Source organism: Triturus cristatus, chromosome 1_2 (assembly GCF_964204655.1).
Source record: "Triturus cristatus chromosome 1_2, aTriCri1.1, whole genome shotgun sequence".
Taxonomy (NCBI): Eukaryota; Metazoa; Chordata; class Amphibia; order Caudata; family Salamandridae; genus Triturus; species Triturus cristatus.
Window position 1 is genome coordinate 730,506,477 of NC_140580.1, and position 17,669 is coordinate 730,524,145.

General features: G+C 46.4%; 1 protein-coding gene across 2 annotated transcripts in view; it reads left to right on the forward strand.

Annotated features, from left to right (window-relative positions):
- Nucleotides 1-17,669, forward strand: part of VPS13D (vacuolar protein sorting 13 homolog D) — a 2,738,381-nt gene that overhangs the window by 1,785,291 nt on the left and 935,421 nt on the right. For both annotated transcript variants that reach the window (XM_085608633.1, XM_085608634.1), the window contains exon 54: nucleotides 15,588-15,823. In XM_085608633.1, the coding sequence (XP_085464759.1) occupies nucleotides 15,588-15,823 (236 nt within the window). The remainder of the gene's footprint in view (nucleotides 1-15,587; nucleotides 15,824-17,669) is intronic.

Consider the following 17,669-nt stretch of genomic DNA (forward strand, 5'->3'; position numbering starts at 1 on the left):
TTGGAAAGAGGTTCTTAGCTATATCAAGATGTTACTTGGCTTCCCCCTGCCTGAAACTCCCGTCTCAATACTTCTAGGCCTTAAACCTGACAATCTGCACGCACTTACCAGCAGTGATTGGCATATCGCACTCCACATGTTAAGCACCGCTAAACAACTCATTGCCTTGTACTGGAAAAAACGGAGGCCCCTCCCATTAACATCTGGTTCACGCGTTTGTGGCACACAGTGACTATGGAATTACTTACCGCCCACTTGCAGTCTCGCGACACTCACTTCACCAAAATATGGCAGCCACTGGTGACCTACCTTTGTAAAATGGAACATGCACGTCTCCTGCCCCCGAAGATTATCTGCATAACCAGTCCGGCCCTGTCCCTCGCCCACTACAGTGCGCCCCGAAGAGTGGTCCGACTACTCTACGCCTTTGCCCAACCCCCCTCCCCCACCCCACCATCCTACTCCTCTCCGATGTTCTTGCTGCTTACTACTCTGGGGTCACACAATCAATGCAGCTTCTTCTCCCTGTATCTTTCTGTTGGCCTTTAACCCCACTGCACTAGTTCTCTCTCTACTCGCTTCTTCTTCTTAAATTTTCCTGTCAGTTCATCTTTCCCTGTCTCTCTCTTCAGGGTTATTTCTTTCTTCTTACTTATGTTGACTTTGGGTCTACTTGTTCTTCCTGCCTAGAGGCTCCCTAACATTGAACTCCTAAGCAGTGCCTCTTATACTACGCGGCTGGCCCGTCATGGGTTGTAGGCGACTTGCTGTGTAACATCTGTATTGATAGAAATTACCTGCGCTTTCATTGGGTATTCTAAACTATGCGGCCGTCCCTACCAAGGGTTGTAGGTGACACGCTGTGTATACGGGGACCCTCTCTCTAGTTCTCTTTTGAAAATAAAAACAGATTTTGATCAAAAAGTTGCTATATTTTATCGGGACTGAGGAGTTGCTGTAAAGACTTCACACCAGCATCAAGAATATGGGTCCCAAGCTCATCCTACTATGTCTTCTGAAGAGGTTGGCCCCCTTCACTCAATCAAAAGCCTTTTCTGCATCGAAGGAGAGGGACACTCAGTCATCCTGGACATAACATGAGTACTATAGTAGATGTGCCAGAGTGCACATGTGGTTCCATGATGAACGGTTCTGAGGGAACCCTTCCTGGGTCCTGTGTACAAGCGAAGTGATGACCGTATGCAGTCTTACTGCTAGAATCTTAGCCAGGATTTGAACATCAGTATTGATAAGTGAAATGGATCTGTAATTTTCCCCACGTAGTAGATCCTTACCCGCTTTGGGAATTAAATCTATATATGCCTGTTAAATTCTGGTGGTAGCACTCCATTGTGCATGACGGATCAAAATAGTTTTCCCAGCAGTGGGACCACTCCGGGTGACATGAGCTTCTAAAATTCTGCCAGTAATTCAAAATCCCCTGTCGCCTTTCCAGTAGGGAGCAGTTTGATGGAAGCAACCACTTCCTCATCCAAAATTTCCTTTTCCAGGTCTGCTTTGCTCTCTGATGTTAAATTATGGATCGGGAGGCCCTAAAAGAATTGTGAGTCCGCCATCTGCAGGACAGTTAAATTATGGATCGGTAGGCCCTAAGAGAATTGTGAGTCCGCCATCTGCAGGACAGGTGCCTCCAAGTGACATAGACATTCATCGCAGTAGGCAAAGGCGTTAGTAATATCCGTGGGGTTATTGTACAAGACGCTATTGGTCTTTAGATGGCTGGAACGGAGGACTTGGCAGCTCTCTGTTTTAGCTGAAAAGCCAGAAGACTGCCAGCCTTAACACCATGTTTTTAATTGTGACCTGTTAGGCGATGAAGGGCCCTTTCTTCCTGAGCTGTCAATAGTGTGTTAAATTTGTTTTTTGTTTTGTAAATCCAAGCACGCAGTAGCACATCAGAGGGTGCATCTCTTTACTATTGGTGAGGGTAGCAATCCATTTCGTGAGGACAAGTTGTATTCTCGGACAGTGGGATCTAATAGTCTCCATTAGTCTGACAATACATGGTCTGAGAAAAGGTCATGAAGGAGCCATGTTGTTGTTATTACGACTATGCGGGCAGACAGATCTAAAATCATATCTCAGGTGAGATTTTAACCTTGCCATCAGTATGTTTGCAGTACCCAGTTCCACAAGTGCTCTGTTGAGACTGGTAAAGAATACCTCTTGTCCTTGTTCAGGGCATATGTCGAGCCACAAACGTAAGGGCCCCTTTTAATGGAAACATTTGCAAAAACATAACTTCTTCAGTATCACAGCACGTTCGCAGGATTTTGTGTTGAAGATTTTCGTGGAAAAAGGCTGGTTACCTCACGTTTCCTGTAGGGTAACTTGGAGGGCATTGTTGTCTTGAGGTGCATCATGGCCAGAGGCCGCCTCTACTGGCCCGACCTAGTCACTCTGTAACTTGTCAGCTTCTGCTTGCGAAATGTGAGTTTCCTGAATCAGAATCAGGTCAGGCCGTTTTGAGCCTAAGTATGTGAGGGCCTCCTTTCTCTTAACAGAGTTAAAATTGGGGGCACAGGTTAATAGAGGCTTTAGATTGTACATGTCTAGAGATCATCGGCAAGCAAAAACAAGGAAGATGTTGGCGTGAAAAGATCAACCCAGCAAATGGTTGACCACCTCTCATGAAGCAAGTAGTCGCACTCCAGTAACAATAAAGAAAACTGTCAATGACTAACGTTTGAGAAGAGGTGCTGGACAGCACCATAGGACTCTATTAGTAGATCCTTTATAAGGGGGCCAACTTCCAACAGCGTCCAGTTACTATTCCTGCTATTCCTGAGAATGTTAAAATGAAATCAGACATGTCACTAATCCAGAACATGCAAAGTATCTGGGACAAGCAGAATTAGGAGGTGTGGGTGGCTTGTTTAAACTTTAGGAGGCGATCTGGACTTATCTGTGTCCCACTGTGGTTGAGGGCTTTATGCTTTTTTCTTGGAACGGGTAGGCCATCCTGGCCAGTTTGTGGGCTGAGCCCTTAGCAGATACTGTTGGAGATGGGCTTACAAAGGAGACAGGATCCTGTTGCAAGGGCGTAGACTTCATTTGGGGGTTTTCGAGAGATTCCAGAAACACTTTAAGGTAGTGTGGGTGATAAAACATACACGTCTTAATGTGTCATCAGCATCACAGCTGGGTCAAGGAGCCGATAGCGCAGTACCTTCTGTTTGAGAGGGGCTGAAAAACAAGGAACATCTTACAGAGTATATATGTGTTTTATGAGAAGTTGGCTGAGAAGCAGAGTTTCCCTCCTTTGTAGTCATATCCATGCTTCCAAACTGTATGTAGTATCAAGCAGGCATGTTTATGGCACAGAAAGCTCATAACTACAGGCCAAGGAGTGTTCTCATTCAAGGTGATTCTGGGCCTCAGCCTATGGAATCACTGAAATTCAATGGGGCCAGGGAAGTCCACTCCTAGTAGTTTCAGCAACAAGTATGGCAAGACAGACATTACATTTTCCTCCTTATCAGTCTCTGGTAAACTGTACAGGCGTATGGTGTCACTTCTGCTAGTCTTCATGTTCAATTAATTTCTGTTTAAGAGTCCAAATACCTGCCCCCCAATCTTTGGCCTCCTCTACGTTAGTTTCCAGATCACATAGCTAGACATCAGTAGAAGCCAGATGCTGCAGTACGTACACATTTCAGTTTACATGGATTTCAGTTCACGCATAGCCTCTGTTGATGCCAATTCAACCATTGCAATTGATGTTTTAATGCCTTGCAACTGCGTGTGTAAAGTGGTCGAGGCCATTTCTTGCTCCTAGGACTTATTTTGCTTTTTTGCCCCTATCTTTTATATATTTTATATATGATTAAGGCTTCTGAAAAGTGTAGTTGTCTGTAGGCTTTCGTCCCAGACATGGATGCAAGCCAGGAGGGGGATAGACCCGTAAATCCAACAAGGAAGTAATAGGGCATAGTTGCAATGAGCAGGCATAGTTTTAACACCCAAAGCAATGGCACTAGGATTGCGAATGGATTGAAAGTAGCCCTCCATATAAATGCGACCATCTTGAGGCTAAGCAGCCAACCAAGAGCGAGTAAAGAAAGCCCAGTGGTGCAGCTGCAAACAATCAGGAGGTCCAGAAGGCAAGAACAGTTCATAGGGAAAGTCTACATGTAGGTTTGAGAAAATGGAGACCTGCGATTTTAGTTGCCAGGTGGTACAGCAGATCATAGTATACAAAGCAAACAATTACAAGGAAAGTCACTGTCTGATTTTGGTGTAGCGTAGCCAGCAGGAAAGAGACCCTGATCCAAGATGGCCACCACAATCAAAAATGGAAGAGGCAATGGGCCGAGAATGGGCCGGCTCGTCATCCACAGCATTCTCAGTCAGCAAGCAGATAAGACTTACAGTAGAAGGAGTCGCTTACCATAGCCCAGGGGCACCACTCTAGCCAGTCACTCCATGGATACCTGGTTAAGCTAGTTGAAGTTGCCAGGGTGGCTTGCCGGTGTGACATTCGCATGACAGCACTAGCATCACTGAAAATTCAGTGAGTGTTTAGCATGGCCCTCTTCCAGTCGGTAGATATTGTGAGATGCAATTATGTCTCCTGCAGTGGTGGGTCAGCTGTATCCTTTTTTTTCAAACACATTTTCATTGGCATTTAGTTCAACATCAGTCGGACATACCAGCTCATAAAATTGCATGAGATACAGTTTAAAGTACAGCTTAGCATTACAATAAACGGGTACGCCTAGGCCACATCCCATATCACTAATCTTATCCCAACCACTGGTAACCTGACAGGAAATATGAGCTCGGGAGTCTGTGCTTGTGGTGACTCCTATAAAATTGTGGCAACCCAACGGACTGCTTAGTACTTATATAATTTAATCTTTAGATAATATGCAACCTGATATGGAAAGGGGCCTTTAGGGAAATGTCACTCAGTTGATGTAGAAGAAAAAACAACTATTAACCAACTTACTGTGTAGGGGGGTCTAAGTTACGCCATAGCAAGTGTGGTGTACGGGGGGGGGCGGTCAGGGGATCTCTGTCAACTTAGCCGCTGGCTACTGTGCCATCTATTCCATATCCCAGACAGGCTGGAGGGATGTTCTCTATGGAGGCATCACCCAATCTCCATTTGGTTGCCTAGGCGCTACGATGTTCCAGTCCAGCATTCTCCCTATTCCCCAGGTCCACCATCTCTCCTATTAGTGTCCCCAACTACTTGGGTGTGCTCCCCATCAGACTGGGTACTGTCACCACTCCCCTCTGCCCCACTACGATCCCGTTCACGATGCTCCCAGGCCTGAAGGACCTCCCTCCAGAGCTCCGCCATAGGGCTCAGGCCCTGCAATTCTTCTCTAGCCAGGGCCCTTCCATCATCCCCCGCCCAGTGGGTCATATCTCGTTTCCGGGCCCCAATCGTGGGCCCACCAACAGATTACCAGGCCATTTGCTATCCTCCTCCTAGCCAGGACTAAGGCAAGATCCAAAAATCAATTTCACACCTTCTGTTTGGGTGGTCAGGGAAAAGCCTCAGCAGACAAACCATGGAATTGAACGTACCCCCTCCTGCCGCCCGACAAACGTCAGTACTTTGTCTCAGAACTGGTGTAGTGTGGCACAACCCCAGGTCATGTGTATAAAATCAGCTTCGCTATAATGACACTTCTGGCAATTACGTATTCCACCTACATAGGCGACTCAGAGACTATGTGGTGTCATGTAGATCATATGTATATAATTAAACTGCCTGTAATTCATCTTGGTGTTGCGGGAAACCTTTTTAGGGTATGCTAAAATTCTGCTCCATTCCAGATCTGAAAGTTCCCTGTCTAATACTGTCTCTCATTGACCCCGTAGTTTTAGTAATGGGGTACGGGACATCTCCGACAGTGAGGTGTTAAACTATTTCACCTGATGTTTTGCAGCGCCCAAGGTAAGTAGAGAGTGCTGTACCACATATGTCGTGGGTTCCTCAAGACCTCTACTCCACAACTCCTTGAATGTCTGTGCCAAAGCCTCATACCATAGGAACTGAGCAAGTTGAAGGCAAAAGCCCTTGACCAGATCCTGAAAGGGGGCAAGAACGGAATGCTGATAGCAGTCCCCTACTGTCTCCAGCTCAATTTCAGTCCAAGCTGTCATTTGTTCAAGTGTGAATACCGTTCTTGGGTTGCCTTGCGGTAGGCCAGTTGGAGCAAGGACCAATGCTTACAAAGGAACCTCCGCCACTTCAGCCACGCTGCGTTTCCAACACTGCAAGGCCGTGGTCTGCAACAGGGATTGATGAGGGATTACTACTGCTGGATCAAGCCGTTTTGCTAGCAATAATGCGGTGCGAGCTCCAGAATCCATCCCCTTTGGGCCCATTCCTTTCAGCCACTGTAACTGAGAGGGCAGGAAGTAGAATTCCCAGTTTGGCACCCCAAACCACCCTCCGCCATGGGGCGCTGCAGCGTTGCTAAGGAATCCCTCCTTCGCCCCCTCTCACATGGTGGATCCCACAACAGGGAGTCCAATTGCTGGAACTACCTTGCAGGTACCGTAGATGGAAGATTAATAAAACAAATGTAGCAAGCGCGGCAGCATGACCATCTTAAATGGGGAACTCGGGGCAATATCAGGAGTCACAAAGAACACCAGAAAGGGACACATGATCTAAGAGCCCTCCCAAGATTCCCTTTTCTCAGGTCCTCAAGGGAGTGGAAGATGTGGATCCCTAAATATCTAAAGATGGAAGGAGCCCAGTTAAGATCTACTCTACAGGGAGGTTCAGGGGGCGGGGCAGTGCCACAGTCATGGGAAACAGATAATTCTTGCTTCTGTTACACCTCAAGCCAACTAGGAGCTCAGACCTTCCCAAGAGGTCCAGTGCCACTGCAGAGCCCACCACAGCATCACTGAGATAGATCAGGAGATCATCTGCATATGGGGAGATGATATGGTTATGTCCTCCCACAGTCAGGCTCACCCCTTCACCTCCCTGTCGGAACAGCACGGCCAGGGGTTTAATCGCCAAAGTGAACAAGAGGTGCGATAATTGACATTCCTGTCGGGTGTCACAAAATATACCATATTGTGCGGACACTGTTTTGCCTGTCTTGAACCGTGCTGTGACATGTTCATAAAGCACCTTCACCCAACCATCTCCAAGACCCATCCGCCCCATGTTCTCAAACAGGTAATCCCACTGCACTGTGTCAAAGGCCTTTTCCAGCTCTATCGATAAGAGGACTGTTTGCGGGAAGTGCCTTACTCCAGGATGATACAGCACGGAGTACAATCTGCACAGGATAAATGAGGTATTCCAGGACAGAATAAAACCATTCTGATCAGCATGAATTCGGGTAGTCATGAATGGGAGCAAACGGAGCACCAGGATCTTACCATGTATTTTTAAATCCATGTTGAGCATAGAGAGTGGTCAGAAGTCAGTAATGCGTGCCCCAGCAGTAGTCGTCTTGGGGAACGGAATCACTAGTGCATACCATGTAGACTCGGGGAGCTTCCCAAGTCTCAACAATTCTGCATATAGGGTCTCGAGGTGGGGAGCCAGTTTCGAGGCATACACTAAAGTAATACACAGTAAAATTCTGCACGGAGACCGTCCGGGCCCGGGGTTTTACCTGTGGCCATACTCTTAATAGACACACAAATCTTCTGTGCCGTCACTGGGCCACCAAGCATCTCCTTCACCCGATGGTCAAATGTCTGAAGTCGTAACACAGTCAAAAATCTCCCTGCCCCACCTGAGAGACCAGGGGAGGTGCACTATACAGGGCTTCATAATAGTCATGGCACAAAGCATCAATCGCCTCTGGATATTGGACAGACTCTCCAGAACTAGTTAAAAAATGCGTGATCGGAGATCCGCGGGTCACTGGCCTAACCAGCCACGCCGTAATCGTCCGGGTCTCCCTTCCTCCTCCTGTACCTTGGTAAGATACCCTCTATAATCATGACACCTTAGCGATTCGAGAGCCTGATGATAAAGTGCACATTTTCCCGTAGAGTTTCCGAGGTGGGGAGCCAGTTTCGAGGCATACACTAAAGTAATACACAGTAAAATTCTGCACGGAGACCGTCCGGGCCCGGGGTTTTACCTGTGGCAATACTCTTAATAGCTACACAAATCTCCTGTGCCGTCACTGGGCCACCAAGCATCTCCTTCACCCGATGGTCATATGTCTGAAGCTGTAATGCAGTCGAAAATCTCTCTGCCCCACCTGAGAGACCAGGGGAGGTGCACTATACAGGGCTTCATAATAGTCATGGCACAAAGCATTAATCGCCTCTGAATATTGGACAGACTCTCCAGAACTAGTTAAACGTGATCGGAGATCTGTGGGTCACTGGCCTAACCAGCCACGCCAGTAATCGTCCGGGTCTCCCTTCCTCCTCCTGTACCTTGGTAAGATACCCTCTATAATCATGACGCCTTAGCGATTCGAGAGCCTGATGATAAAGTGCACATTTTCCCATAGAGTTTCCAAGTCATTGATTCCTGTTCCCTGTACATTGTCCAACCCGAGTAGTCTGTCCTCTAGCTCCCCCAGCTCCCGGTGCAGTTCACTTTGCACCCCTATCGACTGTCCCAAGCGATGCCCCGTTTTATAACCTTAAACGCCTCCCATTCCACCAGCGCTGTGGCGCCGCTTGCGCATTTTTGGAAAAGTAGGTATCAATGGCGGCACCCATGGTTTACTTAAAACAAATATCCTCCAACATCAGCGGGTTGTGTCACCACAGTGGGATCAAAGGGCGTTTCCCTAAAGGCTGAAAATTCAACTGCAAACGACTATGGTCTGAGAATGTGTCCCCCAGGTATTCCTTGTGGGTGATGGAATGGCCAAGGCCAAGGGTGCATAAAAAGGCATCAAGCCTCGTGTGTAAATGATGCATGGACGAGTAATATGAGTAATCTCTATCTCCCATGTGCTGTGTTCTCCAGATGTCCTTCAGCCCCCAGTGCCCCGTCCAATCCCAGAACCCTGTTGCTGTGCGGTGGGCCTGAGCCCCTGGTAGTGGTGGGTTGTGAACGATATAGTGTGGTATCAGTCACGCAATTAAAGTTGCCCCCCAGGATCATATCTGCCATTGTTGCTTCAGCCATAAGGGCTGTGAGACCCTAGAGGAAGGGCACCTGATCCTGATTTGGGGCGCATGCTCTACTCAATGTATTATCACGCCCGAGCAGTCTCCCCTTCAGCAAGACATATCTACCCTCCGTTTCTACCAGTGTATGCAAGGGTTCAAAGGTTACCCCCACCCTCAACCAAATTAACACACCCATAGCATACGCAGAGAAGGATTGCACAGATACCTCACCCCCCCCCCCCATCTTCTGCGCAATTTCTCCACTTCGCTTTGTATACGATGTGTCACTTGCAGCATGGCTATCTGCACTCCCCGCCTTCATAGATATCTCTGCATACTCTGCCTCTTGGTCTTTGAACCCATTCCTCTAATATTCCATGTCAGGGGCTTCAATGTGTAATGTGTGGATGCCATTGTTGAGAACTCATCCCAATACAACACCACTCACCCCCTCTCTCCCACCTCGTTCCCAAGGAATAGATCTAGGAGCACCCCTGTAATCAAAACAGAGCGAATCATTACAAAAACACCCGCAAACAGGAACTCTCCTTCCCCAACGACCAGCCAACCAAACTGCAAGCAAACCATCAGTCTCAGGAGAAGACCCCAACCATTCATAGGTGCGGTCTTCCAAGAGGGGGTGGGCCACAGCCTATGGACAACAATCATCGGGTCAGCCTGCGCCGGCTCAACCATCAATAACTTCCAGCCTGTCTTAAGTCTTACATCAGCAGAGCGTTCCAAATCGCATTTGGTGTTATGTAACCCGTAGGCTACACTGCCGCCGTTCAGTCCAGTGGCTGCCGCAGCATCTCATCCTTCAGTGGGTAGAGCAGGGATTTATGCCAGTTTGTGAGATATCACGAGTATTTCCCAGAAGTAATGTTCTGCATCAGCCGAGCTAGTCACATACAGCAGCACGTCATCTGCGTATATTTTGTCCTCTCATTGCATACCCCTCATGATGGATCCACGTCTCTAAACGGCTCAAGCACCAAGGCTAAAATTTGTGGGGATAGTGTGCAGACCTATCTGTTAGAGACATCTAGCTGAAGATTACTTCTGTGCAGTTGTGACCTCTGCGTCACCTATATAGACACCACCTTGACGTGCTGACGTCAGTTCTTTTCTTTCCGTGCCTGCCAATGCAGATCCGTGGAGAGTGCTACCCTATGTCACTTTTTGACAGGCGTTTTTAGATGTTTTATCGACCCCTTTTTTAGGTGTAGGTTTTTTCCTCATGTCAAAGAAGACCTCTGGTTTCAATCCGTGCGGCGCGTGTCACAGAGCTATGTCGGTGACAGACCCACACCTGGTTTGTCTCTGGTGTCTGGAGCATGACCATGACTTAACGTCGTGCTCCAACTGCCGTACCATGGCCCCAAAAGGTTTGAGGGAGCAGTACATATAGATGCTTGCGGCTCGGCGTTCTCCCAGAAGGTTTCGTTCTAGGTCCCTGTCGAGAGGAAGATCTGGGAACCTCTTCAGGAGTCCCAAAGTTTCGTCCTCCTACTCGAAGTTGTCGATTCGGTTAGTTAAGAAGCACACGAAACATAAGAAGTGAAAGCGTGCTTCAACCTCTCCCTGTCTGTCGGCCAACATGATGGAGTAGTCTCGACACTCTAGGCCTCATTCCTCGAAACCTGCACCTCGGTCGGGTCCTCGCTTCCCAGCCTTCCCTGGAGCCGGCTCAACCCCTGCTCAGCTCAGAGAATTTTATGACGCCATGTGCCTCATATATGGGTGGCCTGACTCTTTCAGCATGCCTTCAGGCCCTGAAGGCTCAGAGTGGGCTCAATTGGGTTCTACGCCGGAGCTCCAGCGCTAATGACCCCATGGATTCGCCGATGGATCTAGACCGATGCCGGTCGTACCACTTGAACCTTCCCTGGTCCCAATGCTGAGACTCCCGACGCCACCGACGGTGCCAGTTCCATTCTTATACCCGACGACCAGGAGCCGAATCGGCACCTTCCGACCGCCCAACAGAACCCTTAGGTTCCAGGTCCCTTCCTCAGCCCTATTCTGAAGGGCTAAGAATGGATGAAGTTTGGGAGGGGTCACCGGACCCTCTGTAAGACCAGTCTTATTAAGAAATGGATGGTATGAGGAATTGGGTGATGACTTGATACCTCTCGAGATTCTACCCCGTTTTCTTCCCCTACCATGGCTACAGAGGAGGGGGCATCATACCCTATGGTGAGCGAAGGGCAGCTGATGTCTGGGCCCTCAGCTCACTTTGGTGGCAGTCATGTCGAACATCTTTATGGAGGTCCTGCATCCTGGTGTCTCCTCCTCTGAACCATTGCTGCTTTTCAGCAAGGCTTTAGCTGATGTCCTACTTGGGACTTGGTTCAAGCCCAGCACTGTAGCTCCTGTGAATAGGACAATTGCCCACTACCATCGCCCTGCACCGAGTGACGCAAAATTCCTCACAATCCACCCTACCCCACAGGGCTTGGTGGTCCAAGCCTCTGCCTCCCAAAGCGCGTTCTCTTCCACTCCCCAACATAGGGCATCCAAGAGGCTGGATAGTTAGGGTAAGAACATGTTTTCTTCTGCCAGCCTTACACTGCAGTCAGAGAACACCACATGCTTATTGGGCAATTATTCCCACACTTTGTGGAAAATGGTTGTGCAACTGCTGCCACAGGTCCCGGATGTGCCCGGGCCATCCTCTCTTAAGCAGTATCAGATGGGAGAGATGCTGCAGTTAGCCATTTGTTTTGGTCTCAACACAACCGACTTGCTGGGCAGATTGATTTAATCGATGGTGGCTGTTCATCTCCACGCCTGGTTGAGGACTTCTGCTTTTCATGGGCTGTCCAGGCCTCTCTCATTTACATGCCCTTTGATGACCTCCATCTCTTTGGATACAAGGCAGACATGGGGTGGAGCGCTTTAAGGACTCGCAGGCTACAGCCAAGTCCTTGGGCCTCTCATTGACCACTTGTCCCCAGTCTGCCTTTCGACCCTTTTGTGGCTACAGAAGGGGCTTTCAGCCATGCATGCCATCCCCCAGCCACAAGACTAACAACCCCTAAGCGACCGTGTGCGCTGCTCGTTCCGACCCTATGAGTCGGTCGGCCAAAGGTTGGGTCAGCCCGTTCCCTCCTCCTTCCCTTGAATTCTCAGTCTGGCCCTTCATGATCATTGGTGGCCAGTTGGTGACAGGATTAACCATCACCTTAACTATTGGCAGAATATCACCTTGGGCAGGTGGATCCTCCAGATAGTCCAAAAGGGCTACTCCCTCCCTTTCGAAACTACCACTCCCTCAATGCCTCTAAATTACGACCAGCTGACGGAGGATCCCCTGACTTTGCTTCAGGAGGATGTCATGACTCTCTTGGCCAAGGGAGACATAGAGAAGGTTCCTGCACAAGAAGTAGGCTTTGGTTGTTATTGCCACTACTTTCTGGTCGCGAAAAAGCAAAAGTGTGTGCGTCCTATCCTAGATCTGCGAGCCTTCAACTACTTCCTCAAAAAGGAAAAGTTCAAGATGCTCAGTCTAGCTCAGGTCTTGTCAGCCCAGGACCCAGGAGACTGGATGGTAGCATTGGGCTTGCAGGACGCCTATTTTCACATTCCTGTCCTGTCTGCTCATCAGCGCTACCTGCTGTTTACGGTAGGCCACGAGCACTTTCAGTTCACTGTGCTCCCCTTTGGCATTACCAGCTCCCCTCTGGTTTTCACCAAGGTGATGGCGATGGTCGCAGCTCATCAGTAGGAGATATACCAACGTGTTAGTGAGTGTTGTTCAATAAATAGGCATTTTTATATAAACACTGTGTGGTTCTTTTTAGTTTAACCTACACTACATGATTAAACTGTTAAAACAAGCTGTTTAACCCCCTTCAAGATAAGCCTGAAGGCTGCTCCCTACAGCTACCACATTGAGAGCATCTTATGAGTATCCAAGACCACTAGAATCACCATAAGAGTTGCCTAGATTAATGCAAGGTGCATCACTTAAATAAGTGTACACCATATACTAAGCCTGCCTCCTACATTGTCCAAGATGCAACCCCCTGCAGGTTTGCCTACTTATTGCATCAGAGCCAAGGCTGCGACCATTGCGTTAGCACACAGAGTTCTTGTCCTGGACATCAGCCAGGTAGCAATGTAGGCATCTCTGCATTCCTTTACCAAGCACTACTGCATGGACAGTCAGGTCCATTGAGACGGGTGTTTTGTTTGTTCTGTCCTGCTGCATTTTTTTGTGTGAAATTGTTTCACAGACCCTGCTACTTGAAAGTTTTTCTTAGCTGTCTATCCTAAGGTAAGGAATCTGTGGCTAGAGGTCTATCAGAGGAACAAGTTCCTTACCTTTGATAATGCCTTATCAGCTAAAGACTCTATCTAGCTGCAGATTCCTTACCAACCCACCCATCCTCCCCGCTCTGCGAACAGATTTACAGATTTATGGCTTTTCTCCCTTTCAGGGCCCTTGTTTTCACACACCAGTGGCCAGTACTATTCATGGCTCCGCACTTGTGGCGTGGAAACTTGCAGAAAGAAACTGACTACAGCACATTTGCACAGTGCTTAAATAGGCACTGTCCACGTCACTTCCAGTGCAGGCGACACTGAAGACAACATGCGTAGCCAAATGGCGCCGCCTACCAATGCGCAGGGGTACTACTCATGATTTTCTTTTTATATCCAGTCTGATGCCCAAGGAAAATTCTAAGGTAAGGAATCTGTGCGTCAATAGAGGCTCTACCAGATAAGGTGTTACCGTAACTTGGTCCTTGCTTCAAATGTTCTGCAAAAAATTAATCTTTAATAGAGTTGTGACAGTGCAATCTTTTATCCTTTTTATATCTCTTTTTCAGCACTGGATCTTTCATAGAATCACAAGCCTCAGTATTCCCCTTGGTCAGGTTAGGAATCCTCAGAAAAATGTATGTTAAGAAGCAGCGTACCAGCTACACTCATTAACACGGAAAAGAGACATAGATACTAATAAGGTGGAGAGACGATGACCCCTATCTCTCCTTAGAGGCTCTAACTGCCAGCAGTTGTCCACAGATAGTGCATCTCAGAATTATTCTCTGTTGCCTTTCTGAGATTTTCCAAAGAAAAGCAGAAAAGCTATCACTCTTCAAGAAATGTGCTACTTATACTAGGAAACAAGTCAATTTTAAAGACAGACGTGCAGTGGTACTTTAACAGATAGTGGTGTCAGATGGTATACCGCCTCTACTCCAAAACAGAATTTCATTCTAGACAGAATACATTATCCAAATTACCCCATTATCCAAATTTGAATATTATTTTCCAGTTAATTTTTGTAGTGAAGAATTTGGAGGTAGCCTCTACAGACGCCATCATGCCTTTCAAATCTAAGGACTTTAGCCTCGTATTACCTTCTGATTATTTGACCAATGTCTAGGGGCTCTCTCCACTCTTTTAACTGATCCCACTTTTTATGTTCTGCATTTCTCTTGTCTCTGTGTTCTTTCTCTTCTGGTTTTGTTTTTATGATTCCTCTTTGGCTTCTCCATGGCTCTATAGTAGGTGATTGCAGTAAACCATCTTGGGGAGGTGTCATATTTCCATTTCTGTTATGCGCTCTAAGGCAGACTATAAAGACTGGTAGCTGTGGAATTGAATGGAGAGCGGCTCATAGGAAAGCTCATACCCTACTCTCTTTAATTGTATCAAGTGATAGAAGCCAAACCCCACCCTCCTATGCACTGTTACACTTATTGAGACATTTGTACCTAATCCCCTTCTTTTAGATCTGTGCATACCTACCAATTTTTGCTTTGTGTAAATTCTATCTGCCTTCTTAAAAAACATTGGTTTGAGCTTGCTCTACTCCCACCTCTAGGCATTGTCTTGCCTTGGGTTCTTATTTAGTGTTTGACAGATAGGATACTCTGTCACAAAAATGGTGGATGTGCCATCCACTGTATAGAAAGGCAAACTGGATATCCTCCTTTGATGGAATATTCCATTCAACAAACTCTCAATAAGGTCCCTAATGTATTTTGTGACTCAGTGAAATATCTTTCAATTATACAGCTGCCAGTGCAGATATTAGTTAAATGTTCTGTTAAAACATTATTTCGCTGACTTAAAAATGTTAAGAATGTATGTTTTTAAAGATAAGTTGTCTCCCTCTTTAGTGTTGTAAAGCTTCTTCTTTGTTGTTTTTTTATTACATTTGGATACCTTTGTATTTTATCCAGCTATGTGTCTTTTTTCTTACATTTTAAAAAGAAAATGTAAATTTGTAAAAATGTCTTGTTCTTAATGTACTATTAAAAATAAATTGATGTTGAGTCAATGGAGTGTTACAGAATGTCTTGAAGGCACATATATTTCAGGAAGGCGAAGCCTCCTTGACTAGGTACAAATGGTATTTAATGCTGAAGTGTAAGCACATAAATCTCACAGACATGATAGTGGAATCGAGGATTGCGGCGATATCCAGCTCTTCCTATTTCACCCAAACCCTCTGTTCTTTCTTCCTAATTCTATAGGTCCCAGTGGTATTTAACCAACATAGCGTGGCAGAGCCAAGACTCCGCACTGAAGTGAAGCCAACCTCATCATTGGATTATGCATGGGATGAGCCCACGCTGCCACCCTTCATTTCTGTAACGGTGAAGGGGGCAGGCTCTTCAGAAATCGTCTGCAATATGAATAATTTTCAAGACAGTCGACAGTTGTATTATGAAAATTTTATTTACATTGCTGCCACTTACACGTTTTCTGGGTATGTTTTTCAATCTTTTGCTAGAGGTTATGCTTTAGAGTTTAGTAATTGTAAAGTGAATAATTTCTCTTCAGAGTAGATACTGGTCAGACATTTTCGGGTCTGGCATAGGAGTTTTTCAGTTGCCATGCACTCAGCTAACCTGTCTTGCTACTTGGCTTTTTATGTGAAACTTGGGGATACAAACATTGTTTGTTCCATGATGCCTTAGGTATGCTGAGGTGTTTGAATCCAAAATGCACAGAAAGCTGATAGCTGATATCAAAGGTCAGGCAGTTTAATTTTGTTTGGCTTTTTTCTATTTTTATTCTCACCATGAGTAAAAGACCTTCAAGTATCTATTGGTGCAGACAATGTGCTATTGTACTTACATACAAGACTGTAGCTTTATGGTGCTTGGCTAGTCCGTATGACAGCCTTAAGCATGCTGCTTGTCTCAGATTGACCTTTAAGTAAAGGTCTGATAACCTAGGTACAGAAAATTGAGGTCATGTGTGACTTTGGTGATTGGCATGTTCACTTTGTTGAGTTAAAACAAAATCGTATTTTTGATGAATCGTAGTGGCAGCTGATTGGTTAAAGTGATGAGATTCTTGACAATTTGCAGGATCTGCAAAATCCAGGCCTTCCATTACTGCACCATAGTTTCTGGTAGACGTGGTTGTGCCTACCATGGTGTCAGCTCATGTTGGAATTCAATCCACCAAGTACTCGTTATGTTTGCATGAATTTTTCTACCTTCTAAAGATGTTTCTAAAAATCCCAAGTCCGGCATTTTGTGAAAAAAGTATATGTGTCTTTCATTTCAAGTACATTGGTTGTGGTGGGTGATCCTTGTTCTATTTCAGATCATCCATTGTCCAACTCTCTGGCAGTGGCTGAAGACAGTTTCAAAAAGCCTAAAGCTTTTCTGACCTTGCCTCCAGATAGGGTGTTTGTGAGATTGAATGCTGTGGTGAAAAAGGTTCATTTGTTTAGTTTTCAAACATTGGACCTTTCATACATTCACATGCTCTAATTCATTCCCCAGTGGTTGGGAACCTGGGTAAACAATGTTAGCATGGCCCTATAACCTCACACTCATTAACATTGGACATCACCCAAAACGTTTTGTACTCTATTCCCCTTGTTATAAATGACCCACACTCCAGCCAATCAGCGACCCAGACCCTCAAGTACCATTCTGCGAGAGGCTTCCAACCGCCAGATTTTCTGCCGTATGGTCAAGTGAGAAATCCTTAAGAGATTGCTCGCACTTTCTTTCAGGAGAAAATCAAAGATTTAAGCTACTCTTAACCTGCTCCCGCTTATCTGACAAGGAAGTAACCAAGGCTGGGGAATTTTCTAAGTTAAGGAATCTGTGACTAGATAGAGTCTCTACCAGATGAAGCGTCACCAAAGGTCAGTAACTTGTTCTTCATCTTTTCATGGCTGGCGTTCCTTGCAAAAAAATACCTTCAAGACTTACACATCTTGTGGGAAGACAAATATTTAAACCTTCTCACCGCAGGACTTTCAAAGATCGAGAAAGGTGACTAGCATATGCTATTTATGAGGAAAAAACTGAAGCTTCCACCTCAGATACCCATGGTAAGGCAACATAATTGACACGAGAAGCCACAACCAAAGGCTTCCAAGCAGGTTATTGGACCTTCTGATCCTGCCCATAAAAGTCAGACATCTGGTCAGCCTATGCCTTATACCTCTAAGAAAGATGGCACTAAAAATAGCTCTTAGTAAACTAGAGAAACTTAGTCGCAGGAGATTATCTTTCTTGCCACAATGAATAAAGATACTTCACAGACATCCTATGCTGGCATGGGATTGTCCTTCTCGGAGAGATGCC